The sequence below is a fragment of the Manis javanica genome, chromosome 8 (assembly GCF_040802235.1).
Source record: "Manis javanica isolate MJ-LG chromosome 8, MJ_LKY, whole genome shotgun sequence".
NCBI classification, from domain to species: domain Eukaryota; kingdom Metazoa; phylum Chordata; class Mammalia; order Pholidota; family Manidae; genus Manis; species Manis javanica.
The window spans coordinates 8,620,050-8,633,657 of record NC_133163.1 but is presented as its reverse complement, the minus strand read 5'-3'; the positions used below and the strand labels follow the sequence as shown (position 1 = coordinate 8,633,657).

At 52.0% G+C, this 13,608-nt stretch overlaps 1 protein-coding gene across 5 annotated transcripts in view; it reads left to right on the top strand.

Annotated features, from left to right (window-relative positions):
- Positions 1 to 13,608, top strand: part of LOC108398692 (B2 bradykinin receptor) — a 50,538-nt gene that overhangs the window by 9,579 nt on the left and 27,351 nt on the right. For all 5 annotated transcript variants that reach the window (XR_005054050.2, XM_036991930.2, XM_073241890.1 and 2 more), the window contains exon 2: positions 13,091 to 13,203. Coding sequence is in view for 2 of the 5 variants with exons in the window: in XM_036991930.2 (XP_036847825.1) it covers positions 13,130 to 13,203 (74 nt within the window). In the remaining 3 variants the exon portion in view is untranslated. The remainder of the gene's footprint in view (positions 1 to 13,090; positions 13,204 to 13,608) is intronic.

The following is a 13,608-nucleotide window of genomic DNA, read 5'->3' as shown; positions in this document are numbered from 1 at the left end:
AAGGCGCTAGAGACTGCCTAGTGCCACATGACAGAATTTCTCAGCCTCGCCCTGGGTGCCCTTCCACCCAAATGGATCCCAAGTATTCCCTCTGATAAACCCCTAACGGGGACGGTATCCAGACGTCAGAGGTGGAAGTGTGTCCAGAGAGAAACAGAACGGCTCAGGGGCAGAGCTGGGCGGGGACAGGGTCTGGTGCCTCAAGACCTGGGCAGGCAAAGGTGTCAAGACAGGAACTCAGGCCTTGTGCTCAGGGCCAGGGAGGAGACCAGCCTGCTGCTGAGGAAGGAAGGACCAGGGCTGGAGATTCTGGTTGGAGCCTGAGCTCCCGGCCTAAGCGCTCCCCACAGTGGGAGTAATCCCGAAGCCCAAGCTGGGTGCTCACCACCCTGACTGGGACTCTGCGTGTCCTGTCAATGGACCCATGTGTTTACTGTGAGGATATGTAGCACCCATGGGGACTTTCCTTGCAAGTGCCCCCCGGGGAATTTCTTCTGAGAGTCTGGACTGTGGTGACTGGCTGAGGGGGTGGACGGCAGGGGAACTGGCACAGTCACTATGCAGAGCAAGCTGTGAATTTGGGCAACAGCAGGGGTGCCTGTTATTCATTCCTGAGGCAGGAAAGCGGGCTGAGAGCTAAGGAGGTCCTGAGTGCGGGGGAGACCCCACTGGGGCCTCACCACAACCTGCAGCCAGAGAGAATGCTCCTTGTCCTACAAGCGGGGGGACCCAGGCTCAGAGAGGGCGGTGCTCACTTAAAGTCACACCATTAGTAAATGTCAGAGCTGGGACCTGAATGCCACCAGTGACTCTATCATCCAGGCTTCTTGTCACACAGAAGTTTGTGTGTTTGTGTGTGTGTGTGTGTGCACTGAGCACCAGTGGCTAGAATATGTGTCAAAAGAAAGTCACTGCAGTGGTGAGGCCCGCCTGGGCACCAGAACAAACAGATGTAAGAAAGCTGCCTGTCAGTCACAGACTGTCATAGCTGGAAGGACTTTATAAAGGTCTATGTAATGAACTCCTTCCTTGCCCTACAGATGGGGAAACTGAGGCCCAAAGAGGGAAAGCCACCTGCTCAAAGTTTCATGTTCAGTCAGTGGCCCAGGGTAGGTCTAATAATAATAATAACCATAGCAAGTGTGCTGGCAGCTGCCACAGGTGGATGCCAGCTCCAGGCCAGCCCCTGGGCTAAGGTATCTGACAGCACCTGCTCATTCCATCCGCACGACAGCCGCCAGGGCTGCACGCTCTTACCATCTCCACTCTAGGGACAAGGAAGCCAAGACTCAGGGGAAGTGAGGAGCGGGGGTTCAACCATGTCTATCCTTCCGGGAGCCCCAGTATTAAGCCGATATGTGGCCACAGGCCACCCCTCTGGGAGCCCGATGGCGGCGGAGCTGCAGGGCCCCAAGCTCCACGGCACCCATGTCCGCGCCCCTTCAGTGGGGCCTGCCTTATGTGCTTGGCCACAGTCAGCTTGGTTCTCTTCCTTTCTGGTGGTTTTGGGATAGTCACTCGCATCCCCACTTATGAGTGTGTGACCTTGGATAAATCTCTTCCATTGGCAACGCCTCAGTCCCCTCATCTGTAAACAGGCATAACAGGCCCCTTGCACGCCAGTCGTGTGGATCAGGGAAAGAACTGATACGCAAACCTTCCGGGCATAAACTGTAAAGTGCAGCGCCCATTGCTGCTAAGTAACTGGCATCGTGGAGTTGCGGCAAGTGCCGAGGGGTGGGGCTGGGATGTTCATGCAAGACTTGGGACGCATCGCATCCCTCTCAGAGCTTTAGTTTCCCACCTGTGAAGCTGGTCGGAGGGAGGAGTGGTTGGACTGAAAAAATATCTCTGAATGGTGAGATTCTTCCAGCTTGAAAATTCTGTGGCTCCAACAGTCACTGGTACTTGGCCGTTTGTAAAGCTCTTTCGCCCTGGAGACCCCGAGGTCAAATCCTGCTCCACCACGCCCACCTAACAGCCAGTGACCTTGGCCAGTGCCCTTTAACTAAACTTGGTTAAGCCCCTGGCTGGACTCTGAGCCTGTTCTGTGGTTTATTAAAATGAGCACAATGCTGTGAGCCCCGCCCTCCCACAGGACGGAGGGGACCTCAGCTCCCGGGAGCACCTTTACACAGCGCCCCAAACCTGGTTTTGCCATGGAATCACTAAGGCTGTTTCTGCCTCCGTAAAATGGGGGAAATGAAGCCTATCTAGACTTGTCATGAGGATTCAGTGAGTTAATGTGTTACGTGCTCAGGACAGAGCTGGCACCCGGGGGGAGAAGCCAAGCAGGTGAGACCTGAACATGAGCTCAAAGCTGAGACCACCTGTTGTGCATGGGCTAGGTAGAGGCGCAGGCAATCATCTCCCCCAGGAAGCTTCTGGGCCCTCCCACCTTGGGCATGCTGCCCACCATGTGGGAGACACCTGAGGGCAGGTGCCAGCTCTCATTCACCACTATAGTCACACTATAAAGAGAGACAGTGCAGTGAAGTGCTAGGATTCAAACCCCAGCTCCAGCAGCTACCAGCTGTGTGATGAGACAAATTATTCCATCTCTCCGGGCCTCAGTTTTTTCACCTGTAAAATGGGGATAGTAATAGTACCTTCATCCAAGATGGTTGTGGATTATGAGAATTAATTCATGGAAGCACTTAGATTGGCCATCATAGTAAGCCCTAAAAACAGAAGCTGTCATTATATTCTGGGAGCTGGCACACAGTAGGCATTCATAAATTGGGTGAACGAGAGAGGTGTAAACAGAGAAGAGCTTATTGACTATCTGCGAAATGGTACTTTAGATATACTGGGTGAAACATATTATTAGAATTAGTGGAGCCTGTTTCTTTTTTCTCTCTTTTAATGTGGCTACAGGAACAGTTAAAATTACTTTGTGGCTCACGCTGTATCTCTGTTGGACACCTCTGCTCTAGGCTGTGAGAAATGCAGAATGGATAACCAGGACTAAGTAAATTTTGAGGAAGAAAAGATAGAGATGTCAGGAAAACACATAGATTAAAAGAAACTTAAGAGACATGCCCATTGACCCATTGTGTGAAGTAGATTGGATTCTGATCTAAGCAACTAAAAAGAAGTCTGATATTAATGAAACAATCCCGTCAGAACACTGCCTGCGCACTCAGGACTAGCCAGGGGTTATTGTTCATTTCTTTAAGGCGTGATAATGAGTGTGTGGTTACGTTTTTTGAAAACAGAGTTCTTTTCTGTTAGAGATGCACCCTGAAAGATTCATAGTTTGAATAAGAAGTATATGTGATTCGCTTCAAATCATATGGAAGGGGTGGGTGGGCTCTGGTACGGAAGCCTCGGGACTGACCGTGAGTTGGCAGTTACCGAAGCTGGGTGGCAGGTCCATGGAGTTCCATGATGCCAGTCTACTTACCTGTGTATGTATTTAACACCTCCCATAACAATATGCTCAAAACCACAATAAAAAGACAAAGCTGGAGCTCTGGCCCAGACTGCCGGGGTTCGAATCCCAGCTCCACCTTGCTGGCTATGCCACAGTCGGCTCATCTAGAAAACAGGAAGATAACAAATAGTGCCTACACTGCAGAGGATTGTCTGTAATGTACCAAAGAATAATTCATTCTGTGGGCACTTGACACTGTCATCAGTCTTCACAAAACCCTCTTCTGGGGCTATTTTACCAAGAGGTGAAGTCACCTGCCTGCCTCAGGTCCCCAGGCAAGACACGTCCATGGTTTGCCTGTCTCCCGAGTCCAGGCACCATGCGAACACCTGTGCTCAGGTCTCAGGGTCAATGCTTCATGTCCTCTCTGCTTCTCCTGTCATGGGAGATTTAAGGCCCATTCCTCTTCAGGTCAACTCTGAGAGACATGCCCCCTCCCACTCCTTTCTGAAAAGCATAAATAACCTTGGCAGAACCCACAGCCCTAGAATTCTGAAGGTTGACTCCCTGCATTCCAGAAGGGTCCACCTCTGGCAGCAGAATTGGGCAGAGGCAGTGATCTCATGGCTGGGGCAAGGCTTTGACTTGACTGGGGCTTTGACCCGGGCAGGACTGACCAGGTGGCAGCAGGGCCCGGGACCCTCGGAGGCTTCTGGGAGCCCAGCAGGGAAGCAGGGAGACACCCCTGCGGCACTGACTCATCCTGCCCATCTCCATAAGAGTCTTCAGGAGCCAACAGGTGAGGAGATGAGGCCCTGGAAACGCAGTGTGCTGACCCCATTGCTTCTGCTTGCTTGCTTCTCAGAACAGGGAGCTCACTGCTTCTCCATGGCAGCTCATCTCTTCTTCAGGGACATGGTTGTGCAAAGGTGTCCAGAATCATCCTTTATGAAACAAAAACTCAGAGATGACAAGCCATTTTTCTAAGGTCACACCTGGTACTCAGTGACAGGGGTTGGGATTGGAACCCAAGGTTCAGACGCTCAGCCAATACTCCCTCCACCTCGTTGTTATAGAGCCTCAGACAAGGGAGGGATTTCTTCTGGCTGGGAGGCCGCAGAAGGCTTTCAGAGGAGGTAGCATTTGAGTTGGTCTTTGAAGAATGGCACTAGGTTGTGGCTTTGTGTCCAAGTTCTTTTTGTGCTGCCCACCACGTCTGTGCTTCATCTCACAGTGAGGATGGCAAACGAAAAGAGAATAGAAGCCTGCTGAATGGATTAATTAATTAATGAATAAGTGGGCAGGAAGGCCACTCCCAGGAGATGAATGGACAAAGATACAGGTCCTTCCAGAGCCGAGGGCATGTTGTGGGGAGGCTTTAGAACTCAGGTGTTACGGTGGGGCAGGAAGGGGCAAAACTCCACCTGCCCCAAATTTGGTGCTCCCCACTGCTTCCCTTGCGTGCGCCCTGGGAAGGATCAAAAGCACTTTGTGCCCCAAAAGATTGTTTCTCCCCCCAGCTGGCTCCGTGCGAGTCTGCGAGTCTCCGTTTATTGTCTTCTCCTCCTTATTTGGTAAACTGGGCCGGGTGGGAAGACAGGTCACAGTACTCACAAACTGCAGAGGGGCCAGCCCAGCAGTGGGCTTGGTAGAGGCCCTGGGCCAGCTGCCCTCTCCTCCCACCCCAGCACGGCTACTGCCACCCGCCAGGCCACCAAGGCCTTCCAGGGCCTGAAGAGTCTGTGGAAGGAACGAGCATTCTGTACACCCAGCCTGGGCTGCTCCCGGGGAATTGCCTCAACGGAAAACACGCCCTCTGGCCTGCAGCCCCCCTTCCTTACGTAGGTTTAGTTTTGCTCTTGGGATTTCTATTTCCTTCCATTATAAATTATGCACATGCTCAGGACCAAAGCCCTGGAACATACAGGGAAGTGGAAAGAAGCGGAAAGAGGACATCTTTATAATGGAATAAAGGCAGCTGCTCTTCAGGTTTTGGCGTATGCCCACCACACCTCTGCCCGGGCTGGGTATGCAATTGGGGTTTTTAAACATGCTCACAAAAAGACAATGTTAGCACTCAGCTCTGTCTTCCACACAGGCTGGGGGCAGCTGGGGGATCATTAAGAAATAACAGGGGACCTGGGGGGACAGGATTCTAGGTTCAAAGTTGGACTCTGCCACAAACTGGCTGTGTGTCCTGGGAGAATGCCCACTGTCTCTGATCCTCCATGCTCATTTCTGCAGCATGAGGGGGGTCTGATGAAATAGTGTCCAAAATTTCTTCCCACTGTATTATTCAAAGATCAGGTCAGATTAGCTTGGGGAGGGTTTCTTGGGGTGGAGGGAAGGAGGAATCCACCTGGCATGAGAACCCCATGTTTCCGTTTAGACAGCCCCTCAGGCTCTGTCCCCAGTGGCCCCAGACCTGTCAGTGCTTCCAGAGCCCTGGTCACCTGTGGCCTGGACCAGACCCCTAAAAGGCCACTCCAGCAGAAGGCGGGCAAGGCCTTGGTTCCTCCTGCAGCCTGGCATTTACTCATTATGCATCTTCAGACCCCTCATCACTTCTCTGGGCCTCAGTTTCTCCCTCTGTAAAAGAGAGGGTGGGGGTAGGTGGAACATTTTCTTTTTAAGCAGAACACTTTCCTCTAGTAAAATTCTTTGCAGAAATATGACACAGAGCAGAGAGGAAGGAAACACTGACCTTTATGGAGCATTTGAAGTGTGTCAGGCATTGTTCTAAGCACTTTCTGCCCATTAATCTTATCCTCACAGCAACCCACAAACTACTCCCGTGCACTGAGCAGCCCCATTTGACAGACAAAGAAGCAGGGCTCTGCTGCCTGTCCAAGGTTACACACAGCTAGTGAGTGCTGGAGCTGGGATTTGGACCCATTTGGATCTGTCATGAAACCCCAGGTCTCTATTGTCCCAACCCCACAGGGACACCTCCAGGCACCCAGACCAATGCTCGTTCACATTCACGCACACACACACACACACACACACACACACACACACACACACACACCTCCAGGCACCCAGACCATGCTCATTCACACACACACACACACACCTCCAGGCACCCAGACCATGCTCGTTCACACACACACACCACACACACACACACACACACACACACACACACACACACACACACACACCTCCAGGCACCCAGACCATGCTCGTTCACACACACACACACACACACACACACACACACACACACCTCCAGGCACCCACACCATGCTCGTTCACACACACACACACACACACACACACACACACACACACACACACCTCCAGGCACACAGACCATGCGCGGGCACACACACACACACACACACACACACACACACACACACACACACACCTCCAGGCACCCAGACCATGCTCGTTCACACACACACACACACACACACACACACACACACACACACCTCCAGGCACCCAGACCATGCTCGTTCACACACACACACACACACACACACACACACACACACACACACCTCCAGGCACCCAGACCATGCTCGTTCACACACACACACACACACACACACACACACACACACACACACCTCCAGGCACCCAGACCATGCTCGTTCACACACACACACACACACACACACACACACACACACACACACCTCCAGGCACCCAGACCATGCTCGTTCACACACACACACACACACACACACACACACACACACACACACACACACACACACACACACACACACACACACACACACACACACACACACACACACACACACACACACACACACACACACACACACACACACACACACACACACACACCTACCTACCTCCAGGCACCCAGACCATGCTCGTTCACACACACACACACTGTGGCTGCTCCTCTGCAGCCCACCAGCCAAGCTCCCCACTCAAGCCCCAAACCCAAGGCCTAAGGGGCTGCTGATTTCCCAGCCCTGTGCTGATCCCCTAGCCACCCCCTTGCAGCCAGCTGAACCCCAGTCTCAGCTGCCCTCACCATCCAACCGCAGCCCTAAAGCCCAGAGCACAAAGATGTGGGAGCACAGGAAATGTCCTTGGGGAGTAGGAGTGAGTCAGCATGACTGGGGCAGGGGTAACCCTCAAAACAGGCCTTTCAGTTATTTTACCAGAAAAATGAATTTAGTTAGGAATAGCAGAGAACTGCAATTCAGGATATGCAAACCACCACGAAACCACAGGCAAGTCCAGAAAACAAAGGAGAGGAACAATCTTTCACTGAGGAAACGTAGGAGTTGGGAGGGTCTGTTCTAAACAAGCTGTCTGTTGGAGGAAACTGGGAGGTCGAAGTGTCGTGGCTTCTCATTGGCTGAGTCGTGAGAGTCTCTCATTGGCCAGGCTGTTGCCGGGCAAAGAGAAATTCTTTCTTCCTCCCGCTGAGTAGTAAAGTATGGTCGTCCTCTTTTGGGGAATGCAGGCTGCAAGGAGTGGTCCAGCAGGAGAGCTTCCCAGCCTGGCCCTGCAACTCCATCTTAAATGCGGTTTTCCTTATTCAGTTTCAGAGACATCATGAAAATATATTACATGGAAAAGGGGTGGAATAAAGGAATGGCTTCATAAATAAAAATAAACAAACATAATGCATTTCTTAAAAGGCATCATTATGACAGCCATGGGACAACATGGAAAAATTCCCTTGATATGCTATTCCATATAAAACCACAGGAGAGAAAGGATGGTTACATGTGGATATGAATTTTAATATTACTTTTAAGTACTCTTTACTCTGATTGTATTATCTTTTAAAACAAAAAGGGAGATTTTTTTGTAAATGGTAAGGATTAGTGTCAGGATGTCAGATGAAACTGCTCATTCATTAAAAACTACAAAATCCAATGTGGGGAAAAGAAACCACATTGAACAGAATTACCTACCATAATGAACAGGAAAATGATAAAGACTAAAATGAGCCGTGAGTCAGGTAAGCACAGCCTATCCTCTGCTGCAGAAAGCAGGGTGGGTGCAGAGCTCTGCTTCTCAGGGCTCCCGCAGTTCCCCTGTAAATGTTTCCAAAACATTACAGGCCCATAAAATGTCCAAATGCCAGAGAGCCCACATGCATATGTCTCGGACTGAATCTGATCTCATGACTCAGCCTTCTTTAGGAGTTCCCGGAAGAGAGGTTGACTTCCCAGAACCCCATCTCCCCTACAGACAGCTCTGGTCATTTTTCAGGGAGAAAGAAAGCAGGCCCCTTGGGAAGTGTGTACCCAGGCCATACTTCTCACTCCTACTGAGGTTGATAGGGTGCCCGGGGCTCCATCAGCTCCACTGTAGCCCAGTATTTGCTGTGGCCTGAAGTTTACTTTTGTGACTGTGTACAAGAAGCATCTTTACTCGGTAATCATATAAATCAGATTTCAGAGGAAAATATTTATTCTGGGGAGGTGTCCAGAAAAGGGTTCTAAGCTGGTATTCAGGAAAACTTGGATCTTTCTATCTCTGGCCCTGACTCCAATAGTCTGAGAGATTTTCTTTATCGAGTAAGTGTTTTGCAAGAGATGAGAATGCATAAAATACAGTAGCAACCATGGTGGAGGGTAAAAAGGCAAATGAGGTAGGGTCTTCCCCTCTGAGAAGACTGAGTGTAGTGGGACAGATGGATACACAGACACAGACACACAGACACACACACACCCCACCGAGAGAGGGGATGCAGACAATAAACAGAGCACACCCACCCTCAGACCCAAGATAGAACCGCACAGTTTCAAGGGTTGCCCTGGACCAGGATGCCTGGGATATTCTAGCCGCACGCTCATCCCACCCTTCAGCTGTACAATCAGTGGCTGAGCAGGCCGCCCGGAAGGGACCCCTCCTAGATGCCCCCACCGGTGTGGCGCAAGCAGAAGGGCCCCTGGGTAGTCCACGAAGAACCGAGCACATTCTGCAACACATTCACCTCATGCTTCAAGCATTTGACACGTACCAACTCATCTACTGCTCACAGTGGCCCTAGAAGGTGAGGGCTGTTTTTATATTAAGCCTCAAATAATGTATCTGATGGAAAGAGAACCAATTCCAGGCCTGGCTCCCATCCCCATAAGCCCAGCTGGGCCTCCCTGGTTGTGACGTAAGTTTCCAGCAAATGCATTGAGGCTGCATTTCCCACATGCAGTCCTTCTACACGCACAGCTTCTGCCATATCTATGTCAGCCGTACAACTACTTCCTTAATAGCAACTTACTTTTGAAATGTAACATCATGTTACCAACTTAAATGGAAAATGAGTATCATTTGTCTTTTTAAAAAACTGTAAAAATACATACAATGGACCATAAACAACCCTATTAAGTCTGGCTTGATTGAGGAGGTCAGCCAGGTTCAGGGCCCACTCCCTTTGTGGAAAGGGGGGTTACAAATACCAGAAAGGTGTCAGACACGTGCCAGCACCACCTGAGACCTTTCCTGGGCCTGCTTGGGAGGAGTCACTAAATATTCAGGGTTATTTTCCATCCAGTCCACACTCTCACTTCAGGGAGCACCTCACAGCTCTAAGGTGGAACCACAAAATAACAGACAAGAGTTGGCCCCGGGATTGGGAGCTCCCTGCCAGGTGAAACCTGGCCCTTGAGAAAATATGGCAGCCACAGCCTCAGAGCCCCTCAGACATGGATTTTTGGAAAACCAAAATAGGCTCCCTTTGAGACTGGTGGAATCTATTCCCGACAGCACTGAGCTCCAGTGTTTATGTGATTCAATGAGGTGAAATACTTTTAAAGTCTTAGTGCACAAATGAATTTTAACATTGGATGTTGCTTATAATGCATCACTTTGAAAAATGAGGGGAAGGCCCAGCAGGAGACTCATCTCCTCCCTGACCAGGTGCCAGCATGCCCACCAGGCCGGGCTCCCTCCCCACATCCCTTTAAATAGTTCTCTGACATCCGATTTCATAACCCCAAGGTATTAGTCAGGGTCCCTATAAGAAAAAGAGGGCACATTCAAACTGAGGAATAGGGGGAGAATGTTCAGAGGGTCTGCTGACAGTGTGTAGCCAGTAGGCAGGGGCACTAAGGACCTCAGAGCACAGCTAGGCCTTAGCTGGACGTACCACTCCCTGCTCCCACCCCACTGAGGCCAGAGCAGGCATGAGGAGGTGGTAGCTACCAGAATCACCAGGCAGTGAGGTGCAAAGGGCCCCTGATGGGAGCTGGGAGCCCAGCCCAGGCACAGCCGGCCCCTGGGGGCCCCCAAGTGAGGAACCAGGGAGACAGTGCCTCAACCCCACCTTCTTTGCTCCCTCTGAGGGTCTCCTGCTGGACCCCACCGAAAGCCCAAGGTACAGTCCCCAAGGTGGGCTGCAGGGAGTGTGGCCTTGAGCCGTAGGGCAGCTCCCACCCTCAGAGGGCCGCTCCAGGGCAGCCCCCACAGCGGGTGCTGTGGGACAGGAGTCGCCTTCCCTCCCCTGACTGCTCCCATGCTTGTAAACCACTTGCTCTCCGGATATCTGGGGAGAGAAAAGCCCTCTACTTTGTTTTGAAAATGAGGGCAATGTTTACAGACATTAGGGAGCAATTAGGATCCACTGAGGCTGATTCCGCCAGATCCAAGGACACCCAACCAGGTGGACCCTAGCAGCAGGCAGTGAGGAAAAGCCCCGCACCTTCCCAGGGTGACCCTGCTGGGAGGTGCTGAGTTACCTGCACAGCTGTTACTGGCCAGGTGGAAACTAGCACCCGGTACGCAGTAGATGCTTAATAAATGTTGCTAAGTGAGATGCCCCATTCCCCTTTCCTAGTGGCAAGCACGTGTGCTTTATGGTCCCCAGCAGCCATCTAACCATCGCTTCCCCTCTGGGCAGCCCAGGCAGGGCCTCACTCACATCCAACTCACGTCCTGCAGGTAGACTGAGTCGCTCAGCTACAGGGGGAGCCCCATGGGAGCAGGGGAAGCTCTTCTCGGCTCTTCCCCACCAGATCTCAGTGATTGTTGTTGAGAAGTGAGTGAGTCCAACACATGACCTCTGACCCCTAGTTGAATTTTCTTTGCCTTCCAGAAAGGCAGACTTCTAGGCCTTTCTTCCCTTCCCCAGAAGGATCACCCTCTTTAAAGGATCAGAAGGACTTTGCTGCTCTTTGCATTTCTTGCAAATTCCAAATCCTCAGCTCAGCTGTGCTAAGGGATCAGCGTAAACCTCTGCCAGGTGTTAACTGAGTATCTTCAGCTTCATTTCCTACTTACCAACCTGATCTTCCCTTTTTCTAACTTGTTCAAATTTCCTGAACCATCTACAGCCCTAGCCCCACCTCCCACCACTGAGTTAAGACAGCAGGGCTTCTGGAAGCCCGGGTGCCCTGTCTTTGCACAGACTGTTCTGGGTGAGGACTGGCTGAAAGCTGGGGAGGAGCAGTTTCATGGCCACAGGCATGTACACACACACATGCATGTACACACACGTGCATGTGCACACCCGCCAGCTTTCCACACCCTCTCTAGACAGGAGTAAAAGGTCACGTGGGATCCTGGAGAGAGCTTGAGGTTTGGCACCAGAAGGGGGGTTTAAGCCCCACCTGCAGGTCTTGCCAGCAATGGCCCTTGGACAAATCACCTCCCCGGCACCTCAATTTCCCCTCCGCAAGGCAAGTGTACAATGGATGCCTACCTCCCTGGACGGGAGTGAAATTAGACATGAAGGGGGAGGAGAAGGTTTTTGTCAGTGGAAGCCCACTGGGCCGAAAGCCTCCACCTTCCAGCTGCAGACCTGGCTCAGAAGCTGAGAGCACAGCGTAGCGTAGCAGTAACCACCCAAACGTCCGGAAGCACTCTCCTGCGCCCGTCCCCTTGTCACGCTTCAGGCCCCTGAGACACCTGTGTCCAGTTTGCCTCCGTTTTCATCGGCGTGAGCCTGTGCTCCAGCCAGACCCCTCCCCTGAGCTCCAGACCCACCAGCTACTCACTCCCCTACTTGCAAATCTCAAAAGCACCCCAAACTTAACAGGCTCAAATCCAAACCCATGACCCTCTCTCTCCCTGATCCTCTCCTCCCCTGCTCTCCTTCACAGGGGACCGCAGCGCATGGTTGGTGGCGGTGGAGGTGGGTCTTGACACCTTCCTCACCCTCATCCCCAACTGCCCCACGTCCCTCCTTGCACCAGGCATGCCGGTTTTACCAAATGCCTACGGACCTCATCCTCCCCGTTCTCCAGCAGCCTGTGCCTAGTCTACCGGGCAGCACCTGCTGACTGTCTCCTGCTTCCTCTCTGCCTCTGCCACAGTCCCATCTCCCTGCAGCTCCAGCGGCTAACACACGTCCACACCAAGCTTCTTCCTGCCTCAGGGCCTTTGCGTTGTACAAACATCCTCCTCTCCGCCGCTCTCCTTACAGCCAGTTACTCCCTCTCATCCTCAGGTCTCATGATAAATACCCACCCACCCCCTGCTCTGGGCTGGTTTAGGACCCCAGGTTATATGATTTCATATCACTGATGTCTATTGTCAATTACTTAGTGACAGTCTGAGCGGTGTCTGGCTTCTCCCTTAGACTGTAAGCTCCTGGAAGACAGATGCTGCAACAGCTGTAAGCCTGCTCTCACCATTATGTCCCTAGCACCCGGATCGCAGTAGATGCTTAATAAATGTTAAGTGAGATGCCCCATTGCCCTTTCCTAGGGGAGAGCACGTGTGCTTTATGGTCCCCAGCCGCCATCTAACCATCTCTTCCTCTCTGGGCAGCCCGGGCAGGGCCTCACTCACGTCCAACTCTGAGTTCAAATGTTCTCTGCCTGGAAGAGACCAATGTTCCTGTCTGTTCATGAGGACCCTGTGCCCACCACAGCCTCTTTCAGGTAAGTCAAGGGGATTCCTGGGTTTACTGTTCATGTGGGGGCCAAACAGCCAGAACAGCGGGGAGAGCACCGCCCTCATCTCCTGGACCACAGTTAAAGCAGCAGGGACTGCAAATGCACAGACAGAAACCCTCAAGGGCTGGGGAGGCTGGTGCTCCAATCCCCACAGGCCCACTGGGATCAGAGAGAGTGGACTGTTCTGTGGGGTTTGGTGGGGTGCAGGAGGAGGGTGCACCACTGGTGGGCAGAGGTGAGCTGTCCCAGATGAGGTCCAGGAAATGAAGAGAGTGACACTCTGCCATCAACACCCAGGAATCCAACAGAGATGCACCAGGCCGCTGTGCAGACGGGATGTCTCTGACACATGGCTGACACCTGATAGAAGGCCAGGATACCCTAAAGAGA